This window comes from Oxyura jamaicensis, chromosome 13 (genome assembly GCF_011077185.1).
Source record: "Oxyura jamaicensis isolate SHBP4307 breed ruddy duck chromosome 13, BPBGC_Ojam_1.0, whole genome shotgun sequence".
NCBI classification, from domain to species: domain Eukaryota; kingdom Metazoa; phylum Chordata; class Aves; order Anseriformes; family Anatidae; genus Oxyura; species Oxyura jamaicensis.
Genome location: NC_048905.1, coordinates 6,545,806 through 6,562,580, shown reverse-complemented (window position 1 = coordinate 6,562,580; position 16,775 = coordinate 6,545,806). Strand labels below are relative to the sequence as shown.

The window sequence follows — 16,775 nt, the reverse complement described above, 5'->3', positions numbered from 1 at the left end:
AGCTCCTGCCCTGAGCTCTGGGAGGCTGGGAATCCAAAAACCTCGCAGCTGATGGCTCAATCTGCACCTCAAATCCTCCTGGGGAAAACCTGCCGCCTTCCTCCTCGCTGAAACTAAAGATCGAAGACAAAATCCTTCTGCCCCCCCATCTGGAAAAGTGACAAAGGGCAGAAGAAAGCGCTTGCACGTTGTGCTTTCCTACAGAGAACTGCTCTGAACACTGGGCTGGCACGGCCAGAGGAAGAAACCTCACTTGGGAGAAGAAAATTATTGCCTATTTATTTCACCTTGCAATCCTTACCCCTTGTCCCTTACTGTTGTCTCGGCGCATACAACACCCACAATCCACATAGCTCCCGGGGTCGGTGGCTGTAAGCACTCATTTCACTGTTGCCTCAGTACTTTTATAGGGACTTTTGATCTTTATAGGACGCTGTTCCCTCTGCACTGGCTTTAGGATGTTGCTGTCCCACACCAAGAAGCACCCAGCTGCCTCCCCCCACCTCACTAAACACCTGCTCTTTAGTTCAAATAGTTGGGATTTTTTGTTTTGTTTTTAAATAAAGATCTTGATGCATCAACTTTCTCGTGGCCATTTGGGTAATGAGGTGGAAAAGTAGCTCCATGGCCTTCCAATTGAGGATATTTTACATTTGTAGAAACAAAACCAAACCAATCAGACCAACCAAACCAAAAACCTGACAAAACGAGCACCCGCCCATCAGCCATCACCTCACAGGTGGAGCAAAAACCAACACATGCAAACCAATTCCCAGCTGACACATGAAAATCATGGTTTTATTCTGGAGCACACAAAAAGGACAGGATAAGTGACCCCAGGGTACGTGACTTAAGCACGAGGCTGAGCGCAAGCAGGCTCTCAGTGAGGCTCCCCAAACCAGCAGCCGCACCGTGCTGCCCCTCTCTTGCTCTATTTGCTGCTCGGGGAGGTGATGTGGTGCTGGCCTCCTGCTTCTGCCCGGGCACGGGGCCTGGCTGGAAGGGGGAACAGAAGCAGAGGGAGCCCAGCCTTCAGTTCGGCACCAAACCAGCTCATGCCCTGTACCTCCAAAGCTGCCAGAGCAGCCGAGGCCAGCTCAGGTGGATGCTAACACCGGTGTTTTTCTGTCTTCAAGAAAACGGAGCTACTAGCTTACTGACAGTTTGTAAAAGGCTGGTCATAACTTGATTTTCCATACCCTAGGTCCCAAAGTTACCTCCAGCATCCACCCTCCTCCTGTCTCCCCCTCTGCTCCTAATTCCATTTTGCTCCGAGAAGGAACACGGGCTGTAAGCAGGACATTTCCGTCACTTCCACTTACATCCAACCCCAGCTTCGCATCCACATGTCTGCCCCTGCTAACCCTCTCTGTACTTCAATACAGCAAAAAGCACTCTGCAGATACTGATGAGCTGAGATGCCTGGAAGCAAAACACACAGCAGATTGTTTTGCACGTTCGCCAGCTATAATGGCAGCGACCAGCAAGTGCCTGGATGCTGAGGCACCAAAGGGAAAAGTTTGCTTCTGACTTCCAGTTCTGTGCTCCCGTATATAAAAGGTTCTTTGACCACGTTCCTGTCCTGCAGTTACTTTAGGTGTCTATGCAGAGGATACTGCTGTTGGTCACTGACAGGCTTTTACTGGAAAAAATGACCTTTTCCAGTCTAGCTTCTGCTACTGTCAAAGCGATTTTCTATTTATATCCTGTGCCTGCACAATTATCCTATCGGTTTCCTGGATAAAGAAAAGCATTTTCTTTTGTAGCTGAAAGCTTGCATTATTATACCAGCCACTGCTGAAGCTGCAAGAATGTTGGAGGCATTTGTCTTGGTGTCCCTTTGTGCTGCTTTGTTCTGGGTTTCACTGACTTGAAGCAATGAAGCTTTGGGAGTTTAGGGGCACGATGATTTTTTCTGGAAGATGTTCTGCTACAGCGCTCCACACATTACACCGTGCCTGTGATGAAGAGACACAGTCCTTACCCACTGACATGCCTCTTACCTCAGAACTCAGTCCCTTTCTCCTATCACTGATTCTTTTAATGCACATGCAGAGAATCAGCAACTGCTCAAGCTTCTACTGTTATTCCCTGGGCGGCCTCTCCTGTCCTGTGGTGGCTGTTCTTCACAGGGAGCCTGCACGACACAGAACTGCACCTAAACGGTAACTTTTTAACAGAAGTTTTCATGCACTTTGGAGCCTCTGCATGGGACTCCTCATATGCTTTTGCATTTTGTTTGTCTGTGGTCGTAGGTGTGATCAGCATATGTAACCATCTGCCTCATCAGAAATCTATAGGCAGCAAATTGCTTTTCGAGCATTTCCAAATTGGAATGTACGGATGTGGAACAGCCGTCATTAAAACAAGACATTAATATGAAAAGAGCCAATTTATTTATTTATTTTTTTAAATTATAAAAAATGTAATTTAATCCAAGAATCATCGGAAGCCTGTTTAATCGGTGCCACTCACTGACTGTGCAGGGTGGGCGAGCGGCACCAACTGCTGCCTGTGCTACAGCAGGCACGGAGCGAGCGTGGAAAGCAGAGGTGGAGACGGTGCCTGGTGCCCTCGCAAGGCAGCCCGTGGTGCTCAGAGCCACCCCTCGGTGCCTTACAGCTGGGAGAGCAGGTCCCGAGCACCCGTGCCAGGGAGGTGCGGGTCCACCCTGCTCCTGCAGGTTGCCACCCAGGGGATGGTCGGTCCCAGGGGCACTGGCACCCAGCCTCTTCTGGAAGAAGCAAGCACCCAGCCGACAGAAGCTCTATTCCATAATTATTTTCTGAACCTCCCAGTCACCTACAATTTGGCTAGGAGTCTACAGATGAACTTTACAGAGGCTTTAAAGAATGCGAAAGTCAACAAATAGCTGGTAGAAGCAGCTGCAAGTGACAGCAGACTGTCACATCAAAAGGATGGAGCAATCCTTTCCTTTCAAGAGCTATACTGGGGCATTTTCACTGTTGCTTTCTAAACACCTACAGCTTGTATGATCAGAAAGACTGCTATGGTTAAGCTCTCTTCTCAGACATCTTTAATTCAAAACGCTGTTAAAAAACAGCTTTCGCAGGCTCCCAAAGCAAGTACTTCTTGGAAACAGAACTCAGAAGCCAAAGTTGCAAGCAAGGATCCAGGTTTTTGATTTGAGATAAACAAAATCTTTCACTAATTTACCATTGGCAAGCTCTGTGTTTAGCAAGAAGGCAAAGACAACTTCCCCCAGCACTCTGCTAGGCAAATGGAAGCACAGGCAACTATTCCAAGTATTTCGCAGCAGTACTTTTCCATTTCCACTACGAAAGACATCTTAAACATTTAAAAAATAACATGCTTAGCTGTAGTGATTGAGGACTTTTGTTCCTTCCTCCTGACACACCACAGACGCACCTAGCAAGGCACAAGGATGCAGGAATACAGGTAAACCCTGTAGGATGCTGGAGAAAAGTCCTTTCACTTCAACAAGCAGATTTTCAGCAACACACGCCTTCAAAAAAAAAAGAACTCAGGCTGGCTTCCAAGCCAAAGCTTCACAGAGCAAGCACCAGTGCCCCCCGAGCGCTGCGTGATTTCTCCCCTGAACGCCCAGCCTGGCAGAAGCGACCCAGCGGGCTACTGCAGAGCACGCAGCTCGTCCTGACGGCTCTTCCTGGGCCATCAGAGGAGGCTCTAAATACTATATTTAGCCTCCAACTTTGCATTTGATTCTGTGCTAATTGGCTGGGGACTCACAAACAGCAAGGATGATGTTACTCACATGGCTTTTCTGGAGAAAACAGCGATTTGCAGCAAGCCAGCCACACGATCCCAATTTAACTGCTTGCCGGTGCAGTGACTTTTCAGAGCATTTTCTGCGCCTTTTTTTTGCTCAAAGAATTAAATTTCAAATCTGAGAACGTCTGAGCCCTTAGGTGACATGGGCAATGAATGAATTCTCGTCTGTACCAACAAAACTTCCAAGCTTTGCCTAAAGAAACAGTTTGAAGTGTTGCACATGCCTTACTCGTGCTGCCAGCTCTGGAAGGCTAGTTACGGCAAGGGACCGACTAACTGCTCTGCCTGAGATACAGCTTTTATAATTAACTCTACAGATTGATTTCTGCAGAAATCATTCTTTAACCAGGAGTTCCCTACTCCCAGAATGGCCTCTACATTGCTAAGCTATTTAAGAGGTTACCTGGGAACTTAATCAAGCGCATTAAATTTCAGTTTCATCCTTTCCACCAGAGCAATGCCCTGAATTAAATTTCATACATCGTATTTCCATGTGATATTGATATATTCGCTTGAGTTTCAGAGTGTATTGTAATTACTGATTGACTTGACTCATTCTGAATGCAGCATCTTTCTGGAAAAATACCATCTAAGCAAAAAAAAAAAAAAAAAAGCAGACAATATTGGAGTAAATTTGTATTTTATGCCTAATTCACATGTTTGTCACCTAGAGAGATCCAAGAACAAGCTGTGCTTCTTGTCAGGAATAAACTGCTAAATAAGCATATAATTGCCTTCAAAAAAAGCACCTCACTCAGCTGTGTAACTAGAAGCATTTAGAGATTATACAGAATGATCAGAGTTTGGGGGTGATCAGTAACACTCAATGAGGACAAGCGTGCTGCATCGCTCAGCCTGGCATCGGACAGACTTCTGTATTGTTAGGAAGAAAACACAGATGCCATTTGTAAAACAGCTTAAACAAGTGTCCCTAATTATCGCAGGATTCACAACACGTTTAAATACTCCTAGAGCACTAAACTATCAACCGGAGAACACATAATGTAACATAAAAGTGTTCTTTCAAGTCCTATGAACATCTATAGTGTCATTTACTAATCTCTTGGTGACTACCCTGAAATCAAGGCAGACTGCACAGTGGAGCATTAGAACTGAAGGCTTAGAGACTCAGCTATGGAACTTACGTAAAGCCAAAACCCATCAGTTCTAACCCTCCTCACCCGTTTATAGATAATCAAAGCTTCCAACACGTGCTACACGTGTTAGCACAATCCCTGAGAACAAAGGTTAGCAACTGCACTTCAGTCTTTGTGACTGCTGTCTTGTGACTATTATTGACTGTAGTTGATCATTTCATGTTGACTTGATTACCATGATGGTCATTTTATAAAGGTGACAGACCACTACCCAACTTGAATGTCCCAGAGGCATTTAGGTTCAAAGAAATCCTAACTTTAAGATGCTTATTTTCAAAAGCACCAGCATTCATTTGGAGGATCATGCATTATACTCCCATATTCTTGGGGATAGCTAAAAAAAATATGTATAGCCTGGCTAGTTTCTTTAGGAAAGATCATATGCCACCTGCCCTGGACACAGGAGGATGGTAACAGCACAGTTGATGCACCGGACCCAGGGTCTGATCCAGGAGTACAAACCACACAAGTCCACCCCAGGACAACAAAAGGTCTCCTAGATAGTATTTCGTATTTTATGTTTAGGTGATGGTCTTCACCTATTTAGTAACACTGCTACTAGAAAGTAATAGGAAAAATTAAAATAGTCCTCCTGCTGTGTGCACCTGCCTATGGGTAGGTGTACGTATCTCACTTCCTTTGGACTGATTTCAAATATATACGTGGGAGAACCTGAATCAACTCCAAATAATTCTGAGATGATGAACCTTGTTTTCATAAAATGACATTTGACAACTTTTGAGTACATATTTTCCATTAGCATCCAGTTACCAACAGCAGCTTGTTTGTGTGTTTTAGACCTGAACTTCCTGATGATTTTAAAGACGTAATCGCAAGAACTGACAGCACTCTGCAGTCTTCAGGGGTTCATTCAAGTATCTAGTTGTTGACATTTAAAACATCAGTAGTATCAAAATGAAAGAGGATAGCCTAGTTCTTATATAAACCTAACTTCCTTTGTGCCATTAAGAAGTTATTAATTAAAGGATAGTCTCAGCCAGGTTCAAACTCTTCATGCATAGCCAGCTTCCTCTGATCCTAGTCCATCAGGAAGATTTTTTTGACATATTTATCATCTACTCAGGAAAAAAAAAGTAATTCGTCTTAGAGCATATATCAGAGCAGTGGTAGTGTCTTCACAGCACATCTTCCCACAACACGAACGTGCAAAGTAAATCACTGAAGCTTCACTGGGTTACTGTCTTGGAGGTTACCCGAATACCCAGGCACAAGGAAGTTACAGTTATCATGTAAAAAAGAGCCGAAGATTCATTCTCATCACTAATTACTTTCTGTCAAATAGTTTTAGATTTCTAAGTTTTGATGCATTTAATTTATTAAGGAAAACACCAAGTTCTGCAGGCAGACAGGTCCATAAAGGTACACCAGAAGGCCAGCACTGCATACGGCGCAGGACCCAAACAACCTGGGCGAGTCGCGTGCTCTTTGTTACCTGGGGACACAGGGCTTCCAGCTGGCTGGCTGACATGCGGACCAACTTCACACCTTCTTCGTTATTCGAGATGGAGCAGGCCAGGTTGGCAACCTGTGTCAGAGGTGGGGAAAACAAAACAGAACTGTTAGAACTGATTGTTATTTTCCTCTGAAGGAAACGTTTTACCACCCCCAACCGTGAGCATTGAAATGCAAGGTGCCCACATCGATTCAGGTGTAACAAATTATGAAATCACTAATGACATTTGTTCTGTCTCTAGCCATAAAACATCAGATCATAAAACCATAGCCATACAAAGAGGACAGAGATCTGTGTTACCGCCTTTTCAGCAAAGTTGCCACTACTAAAACGGACAAGAGCATCACTGGTGGCACTTGAAGTCACAGTTAAAATGCCCGCTCCAATTCAGGAGCAAGACAGCAGCAATCACACAATAAGAAAAAAAATCCAGCTCCAGTGCACCTCGGGACTGAATCTGATGCTTGTAACTATATGGAAACTCCTTTTTTTCTCAGAAGATTTCTACACCCTGCTGCACGTGAACCCACAAGAACCTGCAGATAGGCACACCAAGCGATTCACGTGTGCAAGCGGTGCAGAGGTGCTGCAAAGCCCAGGCTTTGTGCAGCACCAGCAGAATAGCACACCTCGGCTACAGGGTACTGGTGTTTAAACTACTCGATGCACTTCTTATTTAGTCAAAGGCTTCAGAATCAGACAGGCGTTCCTCCAGCCCTCCATTTGTGCCGTGCTTCAAACAAAGACACGTGCTGGTACGGGTGATTTGAAGAGCCATCTCCAACCCCTAAAATCGGAATAGCATCTCATGATGCTACGGCTTTGCTCCAAAACTTTGACCTGCTGCACAGCAGCATCCCTAAGTAGGTCATCTTGGAACAGAGGACCTTTTGGTAACAACTGCCTTTTAAGAGTATACAGGATGGGGACAGCACAGACTTTTTTGGTAATTGGAGATGTTCCTCATATTGGAGCTACTCTCAGGGGAAGGAAGTCTGAACTGAGTTACGTTTCGTGGCTGACAGGTGAATGACAAGCATGTTATTCTGAGCCATTTGAAGACAGAGCTGTAAAAATAGTACGAAGTGAACTGAGATGAACACCGAGTACTGTCCTTTCAGAGACAGAGCAACCTGCAAAAAAAAACAGTAAATGTGTTGTAAAAGCCCCACTGTAAACCAGCAGATGCTCGCCAGCACCAGTGAACCAGATTTCTCCGTGCACTTCTCTCTATAACCTGGGAAAATTTCAGCCTCCCTTTAAATAAACTATTCTGTGCATTCATATACAAATTGCTTTGAAGTAGTATTGGCAGCTACAGCGCATGCCTTCCCCCCTCCCCAAGTTGTTCCCTTTACAGCAGATGTTCCCACACGGCATACATTACTGTCCCACCAACCACATGCCAACATGCCTGCACAGTGTTTCATCAATTCCGTTATTAATTTTGGGACCACGGCAAGTTCCCATCGCGAGGCACGCAGCATCCTCCTCCCCCCAGAGCCAAATCAAGTTACAGAGGATGCAAAACTGTCAGCTGTCAAGACGAGAGGTAGGTTTCCAACGCCGAGCGACTAAGTAAACAGATGCAGTGGCATATATTTGGAGGAAAACAAACTGAAGTTGAGAGAAAGACTATGCAGCATCAACATGCAGCATGCGGAACTCGGCCAGCTTTCAGAGATATCGGTGGTTTCCTTCCCAACTTTCTTTTCCACCAGTCTGCAGAGAAAAGACCTCCATATCTCTAGGTGAAGCTGCTGCAAGTCTTGAGCTCGTTGCGAGGTTGTGCAGCTCGCGCCCAGCTCACCAAAGGCTCTTTTGCCTCTCCTCTGCTGGCACGTTTGCTGCAGCCCCACACCCCGTTCCCCTCCACAGGGCACAACCACCGACCAGCACATGGGAACGCCTCATCAGGAAGGGATTTTATTTTGAACAGAGGGGTTTTGTCTTCTAGATTTGCTGTATCTTAAATCCCCAGTTCACAGCGAGCTGTAGTATATTAAGCTTTTGTTTAGAGGCTCAAATATAAAGAGACAATAAGATGCCATGATTTAAAAGTCAAATAAAGATTTTGTTGTTGTTTTAAGCACAGGTCATATTTTGGAGAAATACCAGTTTGCCAATACTTTTTATGGTCCATATTTTCACATCATTTCTGCCTCCCCAGCAGCAGTTACAGTTTCTAGAAGTGAGAAGAACACAAAGCCCTATTGAGTAGGGGCTGAATAAAAGCTACATTGAGGCACTACAAAATCAGCCTCTCCGCTATCTGGAGATGTTGTGCTCTCTCTCAAGCCAAGTGTGATGAATCAAGCACAGAGAATCCTCGCTCTGTCTGAAAACAGAGAGGCAAAGAAGTTGGTAATTGAGTGTCCCCGCCATGGTACTATGAAATTTTGCTTTTTTGCACAGTCATTTTTGTACAGTCATTTTTCTCCTGAATACCTCACTGATGGCAATTCTTCTTTAGAAACTGCCCGACTGGGACTGCCAACCTTCATGAAAGAAGCGTGTGTGCTTCCGTGACTGAGCTTCTTTGGCAGTTTAAGACAATCCAGTTGCTGGCTGCCACATCCCATCCTACTTCTGTGCCTCCAAAGCTCAACACTTCGTTTCAGCATGCTAGTCCAAGGGAAAGCTAGTCGCTCTGGCAGATTAGCTTCCCTGCCAGATGAGCGCACAAACTTCCCAGCAAACCATTTGCTGAACACCAGACCAAAGGCAGGGACGTGGAGATGACTTCAGAGCGCCGTGGGACCGAGCCCTACACCCACAGCAGCGCAGCGCTTACTGCACCCATGGGCGGACGCTCTCCATCTGTTGAAACAACTCAAGCCTCTTAAAATTCAAACCTTAAATGCTATTCCAACTTATTAATCAAGTTGCAAATGACATTACAATTACATCTTTTAAATCGTCGTTAACTCTCAGGTGCTCTGTGGCTTGAATCCTGAACGGCACGTACCAGCTGCAGCGGGTGGCTGTACGATTAAGAAATTGAATTTTAAGAGTATCCAAAAGCACAGTTCATCAATAACTCCTGTGTGATGTTTGACAAACAACTTCAAACTCCCTGGCAGAGGAGAGGATAAGGAACTCCCAGCCAGTTATCTGGCACGTGCACATAATACATAGAGTTTTGCAGCCCAGATGAAGATCAAATGTGACTAAATTTGTTTTAAAGCATGCAGAGCACCTGGAGATCACATATATTTCTTTCAAATAAAACAGAGCACCTCAAGCAAACAGAAGTTCCCTTTAAATCAAATGGAAATGAAATAGTTTTTCCATCTCGCCAACAACGTAGCTGACTGACATAGTAAGTGGTCAGATTTGATTTAGAAAGAACACTTGTGCTTGAGAGCAAAATAGCAATTGAATTCCCGCTGCATTTGTTCATTCTTACCATTCAATATCATCAAGCCCCTTTACATAAGCACTGCTGGCACAGGCATCAGAGGAGACAAAAAAAAAATTGCCAATAATGTAATCAGCCATAATGACCAATTTCTTGAAAGAAGTTAAAAATACATAGGGAGATGAGGACAGGCTGGAGAAGCGAGAGCGAGGCGGCTCAGATACCTCTTGCAGCACAGACAGACCAAATTAAAAGCCTCTTTTTGATGCAGTATGAAGACTCTAACGGTCTCTGGAGTACACAGCCACCTCCCAGAGACTGCCTCACGTACCCTAAGGGGCCGGGCAGACCCCACACAGCTGCAGTTTGGATGGATGAGCTTCAGCCCACCCCAAGGACAAAGGCAGCGGGCAGCAGCAGGACGCGCGCGGCACGTCAGCGCCGCTCCTTGCTACAAACTGAAGTAAGGAATCGTGCCGAGTGAAACCCCAAGCTGGATGAACTGATCTGCTTTTGGAACTCAAATGTGATTGTTCTTAGCGATGACATGTGAGCACTGCGAGACAAGGGATGCCTTTGGAGGCGGCACTGGTCAACCAGTTCCTCCCAGCGGCAGGCCCGTGCAAAGGGTCAGCCAGAAGTCACTGCCAACAAGATGTGTTTCCAAGATTAAAAAATAGAGAAAAATCATGCCATCTGTCACAGAGATCCCGTCTTCAATTCTAGTTAGTTTTCTGCAGAATTTTCTATTTTTAATCACGAAGAGTCCTGGTATTTTTACAGCAATTTTTTCCTCCATTAGCAACAATTTGCCAGCCTACGTGTGTGGTGCCGGCTGTTCTAGACAATTGCCTCCTCTGACATTAGGCAGGTTTCACCTTTTTCACCTGAAGTTTTTTTTTTTTTTTTTTACCTTAAAGTTTGTTCCGACAACAGCTAAGGAGCTGTGTCTTCCAGCAACAAAGACTACAGCAGGCTTACCTCCACGAACTTGGGATCATCGCCGAACTTCTAAATTACACTGTTGGAAACTTTGAAGAAATACAGCGGCAGCTTTGCAGCAGTTAAACTGCCTCTGCACTGGACATCCTCTTAGGGAGAGGGGTTACTTTAGACGGGACTGTTTAATAAAGTCTTAACAAATTGCTTTTTCAATAAAAGACAAAAAGTGCAAGAGCAAAAAGGAACCTTAATACCTAACACATTAACTCTCCTCTTTTTCCAAGGATTTTGAAGGCTGATACTGAAAACTTACATTAATATTTTTGCTTTGTGCACGTGGACTGACTTCAAAGCAGCAACACCGAGCTTCTCCTTGCTTACAGCTCGTATTTTCAGCACAGCTTCAGGAAGTCAAATGCACAACGCGCTCTGGAGTGGGTGCTGCGTGCAACCATCCAGCAAGCGCAACCCCCAGAAGGCTGTGTAGTGTTTGCTGCTCCATAATTTACTTCAAATTGCCAGAGCCTGCCCCGGCCACACGGCACCGTTATAAATAAGGATTATATATCGCTATGCAGGAGACACTAATTGAATTTAAGTCTGACTACTCTTGCTTTGAAACCGCAGTTGTAAAAATACCATTGCAGAGTTTCCAGAGAGTCTTCCTACGGCAAAACCTACCACTTCACATCAACCAGCATCCTCTCGCCAGCGATGATCACAAACCCCACGCAAAAATAACACAAAAGCCATACTCCTCTATACACCGTAATTCAGGAATTTCAGTAACATGGAAACAAAGCTTTTGAAAAGTGTCCTTTAGCATTTTAATTTCTGATTAAACTTCAAAATTTCAGGTTTTTTTTGCCACCCCCCCCTTTTTTTTTAAAACTACCATTTCTCTGGGAATCCAAAGTCCTACTTTTACAAGCTAAAATTGCCCACTTTAAATGATTTTTTTTAAAAAAAGGACAGGCAGCCATTAGATATTTTTCTCTTGCAGACCTGCTACAGAAAAGTGTATTGGATTCTCACAGAATACATGTGCGATAGCTGAATTTTTTTCCTCCCTCATGTTAAGAAAACAGTGCAGTTCAGGATGGTCAGAGCCCAAGAAATTCATTTGACTGCAGAAACAACTGTTCTGGCAAACATGGCAACCGTGTACTTTCAGAAGAGATGTGTAAATTATGCAATTTCCACCTATCTTGAAAATAAAGGCTTTTATTATTTAGCAAGTCCCTGTATTTATTAATTAATTCATGTACCACAATATTCAGGATGATTCAAGATAAATGCAAGCATTCTAACGTCCGGCCCTACAGGGTACTGCGTGAGTGAGCTTGCCCTCTGCCTACAGCTCTACGAACGCCCTAGTTTTGCAGAGGCACGGCCAATTAGGAATTAGGCAGAGCAGCTCCACTGCTGGTGTGTGCGGAGGGATGGCAGCGAGGACGTCCGTCCAGGTCCGCAGGGACTTGGAGCAAGTCACCAGGAGTCATGCTGTCAAGTGCTGCGTGATTTTATATGACTTAAGTAGTTGCAAGTGGCTGCAGCTCCGTAGCAGGTGCCTTGCAAGAGACTGTTGTGGGCAACATTATCCCAGTGTATTAACTTAAAATAGTAAAGGCTTTAAATAAAACAAGCCACATGCATAGAAAAAACTCCAGACGTAAAGCACCGTGGGGAACGATGGACTAAAACTGAGATAACGGCTATTTCTAGAGCGCTGCAAACTCATGATTACTCTCGAGCAGAAGACGATAGCAATTTCAATATCAAGTTTTGTTATAAACACATGGTTGGGAAATTTAACCTAGATGGAACAAAACTGGCAAGCAAAATGTTTTCCTTTTTCATTCAACAGTTCACAGGCAATGAGGAATGGGGGTTGTGAACAACAAGAAATGGTTGTTGTCAGCTTTCTGCTCCCCATAATTTTGAAGCAACCACTTTATATTTTCATGGCAACCTTTCTCTTGAGATAAAATCTCAAAACTTACATACTGTAAGCTATGTCTGGGTGTATAAAGATCTAGTTAAGGAAGAAAGCATCATGTTTGGCTCTCTATCCAGATGAGCTGTTTGCAACTGCCTCGCCAGCTATACAGTGCTGTCCTCTGAAAGCCCTGTTCAATGCTGGTGAGCACCTTCCATACCCCAAGAAAACATCTTTCTCCAACAATCAATCTCACACGTTGCCAAAGCTGCACAGAAAAAGGCAATTTTTCATGTAGTTCTGGAAATAAAGTGGTTTTGCATCATGACAAACTGAACTGGGCTCCATTTACTGAGCAGCAAGCACAGAAGGGAGAGCGCTTCTCCCTCTCTTGCAATTCCCATTTGCAATCAAAGAGGGTGGAAGAGGAGTGCAAAGGGGTGTGTATCTACAGCACAAAACACACAGTAGAAATGTGCTCACTGTACAGAAATACCTTTATTCCCAGCCTGGTAGATTATCCTTCCTACCGACCTGACCTAGAGAGCAGAGCTGGTAAAGGAGAAGCAGTGTACGACATGGGCACCGTGCCCCTCGGAGCTGCAGCTGGAGCAGCAGATGTAACTATTGGCACGGGAGCTATTCCTTCCTCAAACAAACAAGCTAAAGTGATAAAATGTTGTTATAAGCACAAAACACATTAGTTACACAAGCTGATCTGAGCTACCATGACAGAAATCACACCACTGGTATGTAGCGTGGATCTCATCTTAAGCAATAGCAAATCCTCACCTCAGATGCCTCTTAGCAACACAGATGTTTTTCACTAAAATCAAACCATTTCTAATAGTGCTATCCGGACACTACCCAGATAAATATCGTTATCCGAAAAAGCTTCTGTGTTTATGAAACTGGAGATCTTTCCTATCTCGTTTTGCTTATCGCTCAGCATGCTGTGTTATCATCTTACCACAGGTTTCCAGTTTGATACCTATCGTTAGCTGTTTAAACCAGTTTTTGGTGATTCAGCCAACTGTTCGTGGCGAATTTAATGGGAATTATAAATACATTATGCTCTTGACGAAGGTGACAAAATACTAAGAGGAATGAGCTCTACACAGACTTCAGGCAACTCCCTGATGGCACTACATGACTAATAGTCCAATATTGCTAATGAGTTAGATGATGAAAATCCAGTATTGCATCAAGGTTTTTAATGTATTAAGAATTAAAACATTAATGCCACATCTATAAATATTGTACCCAAAAAGCTATTTTAAAACGCTGTTCAAAATCCAAAGACTCAAATATCTGGATAAGAAAGCAGTCCAGGACTCCAGTGCTTTCTACCTACCTCTGAAGCCATCACACCAACAGCACCCATGCTCAGTCGTGCTTACATTTCCTGACAGCTTTTAGGGAATTCCCCTGCCCTACCAAATCCTGTTTCCCAAGGAAGAAGGAACAGAGGAAATACACAGCTGCTTCTAGCAGGGTAAAAGGACATTAACACAGCGTTCCAGACCCTAACCTCACTTACCCCCAACTTCTACACCCTTGGCCCGAGAGGTTAAGGGCCAACCCCTCACTTTCAACAATCACACGGATAACATAACGACTGTCCCTGTGGCAAAGGTACAGCTGAAATGCCTCTCCTCCCTCCAGGGAGCAGTAGCTAACCGGGGTGATTTTCAAATAGAAGAACGTGTCCCTAAACCCCAATCACTGCCCAGGTATGTGAGGGTTTAACTTCTTCAATCACTTCACTCTTCCATTAGTTTCGCTGTTAGATTGATTACTTTGCTTCTTGTATGTGTATTTGTAATGAAATCTAGATAGAAAGATTATGCTAAAGTCTCTTATTTCTTCTTCCTACCAGATTTTCAATCTCCACCACCATTCCTCAAGCCCTATCACGCATAATTTGGTGTAGCATGGAACGCTGGCTGCAAAAAAAAATAAAAAAACTTAGAAAAACAAACGCCACCCTATTAAAAGGTCACTTCATTTTATTTATGCATGCTGGATTAAACTTGTACATGCAGTTTTGTTGGAAAATGAACTTTTTTTTTGCTGAGGCTTTTCTACTTTACTGATTATGAATGTGTATAAGGAAAGCATGTTTTATGAGTAAAACTTAATTTATTTATGAATTAGTTGACTAATCAAATGAACTTGCAAGGGAAGTGCATCGGTTCTTGAAGAGTGTCAGATTTTAGAGGGCATATTAGAGTTATGCTGGTCATTTACTGAAGACATTTGTTTTAAATTGCTGCCAAGGTTATCCATAGACAAATTAGAGAAAACGTGCTTGTTCTTTGGAAGAGCTATTTTGCTGTGCATCTTAAAATGGGAAATTACTCTCAAATTGAACCAACTCTGCCTCTCCTCTCCAGACCATAGCACAAGGACATTTCTCTTGCAATACACACTTATCTTCAAAATAAAAGCAAGATGATGACAAACTTCAGTTTGCAGATTTTCTCCCTCTCCCCCATAAATTAACTCACTGAAGAGGAAAAATAGGAGCTCAGACACCATGGTAATGACTGATAATGAGGCCAGACTGGTAAATGCCAAGTTTTGAGACTAATACACCCAAAAATTCAGAAGAGCATTTCACGTCAGTGTTTGATTTGGGTGTCAAGGGCTGTGCTTCCCTGCGCACTTTTCACCCAACACTTGTCTGTCTTTCAGTTTTGATACATACCTCTAACAGCAAGCATGAAGAAAGGGTATTTAAAGAATGAGCAAAGCCAGTCCCCTCCCACCTCCAAAGATGCTAGTTTTATACTCTCTATATAGCTTTGGAAATCAGTTAATAACAGACAACAAGTTATAATCCTGTGAGCCCAGATTTATGTCTAGATCTGCTAGTCCTGTGCTTCATTTTTAATAAGCGTGCACGGTGTACAAACCTTAACCTTTCTACCTTTAGTAGAAAGATAACTGGCTACACCAAGGTAAGTTGCATCTCATGACCACAGGACAGGCAAACCCCAGTTTTTCAAAACCTTTGTGTCTCAAGCCATTCTCCAGGTGCCCAAAGCTAGCTGTTATTTTAAACCCCACGCTATGCTTTACCCACTTCAGATTTTTTAAAAGCCTTTCACATGAAGAGAAGAAAAAAAAAAAAGAAAAAAAAAACAAAACCAACCCCGCAGCTGTTAGGCTCGCTGAAGAACATACAGGCTGCAAGTATGAACAAATCAGGGTAAATTGTAAAAAAATAAAAATGTTGCAAGTGTGCAAGGCTTTGGGCTTTTGGAGTGTGGTATTTTTAGACTGAGGTCTGAAGAATTATTCCAGAGTACTGGGCTAGACAGTTAGGGCAGCAGAAGGGGAAAATGTCAGCATGAGAGGCTATGGATAGCTTACGGAGTTAAAAGTGCCCAAATGTGATTCTTTCCAAGCAAATAAATTTGCAGTCTGCATCTGTTCATGGGTTTTCACTGGAGATGAGAAAATCATCTCTCTGTATGCAAAATACAACCCAGTGCATTAAAAAAGGCATCAGATAAATTAAAGTAATTGGGAAAAAAGTGATGCTTATGAAATATCATTGAGAGCTTTCACCTCCCTGCTCTTATCAAAGTTTCTCCAAGAGAGATTTAAGAATAAAATTCAAGTCAGGAAAAACATCTGACACAGGGGTACTGGACTCATTCCTGTACAAGATTGTTCTCTATTTTCAAGAAGCTACAAACTCTCCTTTTCCAAAATATTCCTCAGCAAGCAAACAGCTATTGCAAGCTTTTACCTGCACTCTGTCCTCAGCTGTCTTTTCACTACCTAATTTCTTAAGGTCTGAAAAAACTTTTAAATTAAAATTACACACTACTGGGACAAATCAAAACCTGATTTTTATTTTTTCTAGAGCATTCAATAGCGTAGCAAAATGTTTCTTCTTTGACATTTATGGCTTTCTCACTTTTCTGAGAATAGCCAGAAGTGCCATTACAGCGGCTACAGCGAGCGGTAGGGAGGCAGTTTGTACATCAGCACACTTCAAAGACCAGGATGAGCGGAAAGTCAGTGCGGTGCTAAGTGACAACACTGAAAAACAAGCACCGCGTTTCAGGACAGCCTAGTTTCTAGGATGAAAAATTAAATTTAAGGACACATCTT

The 16,775-nt window shown here is 43.5% G+C and overlaps 1 protein-coding gene across 2 annotated transcripts in view; it reads right to left on the bottom strand.

Annotated features, from left to right (window-relative positions):
* CTNNA1 (catenin alpha 1) overlaps positions 1 to 16,775 on the bottom strand; it is a 97,999-nt gene that overhangs the window by 25,926 nt on the left and 55,298 nt on the right. For both annotated transcript variants that reach the window (XM_035338302.1, XM_035338303.1), the window contains one exon: positions 6,385 to 6,477. In XM_035338302.1, coding sequence (XP_035194193.1) covers positions 6,385 to 6,477 — 93 coding nt within the window. The remainder of the gene's footprint in view (positions 1 to 6,384; positions 6,478 to 16,775) is intronic.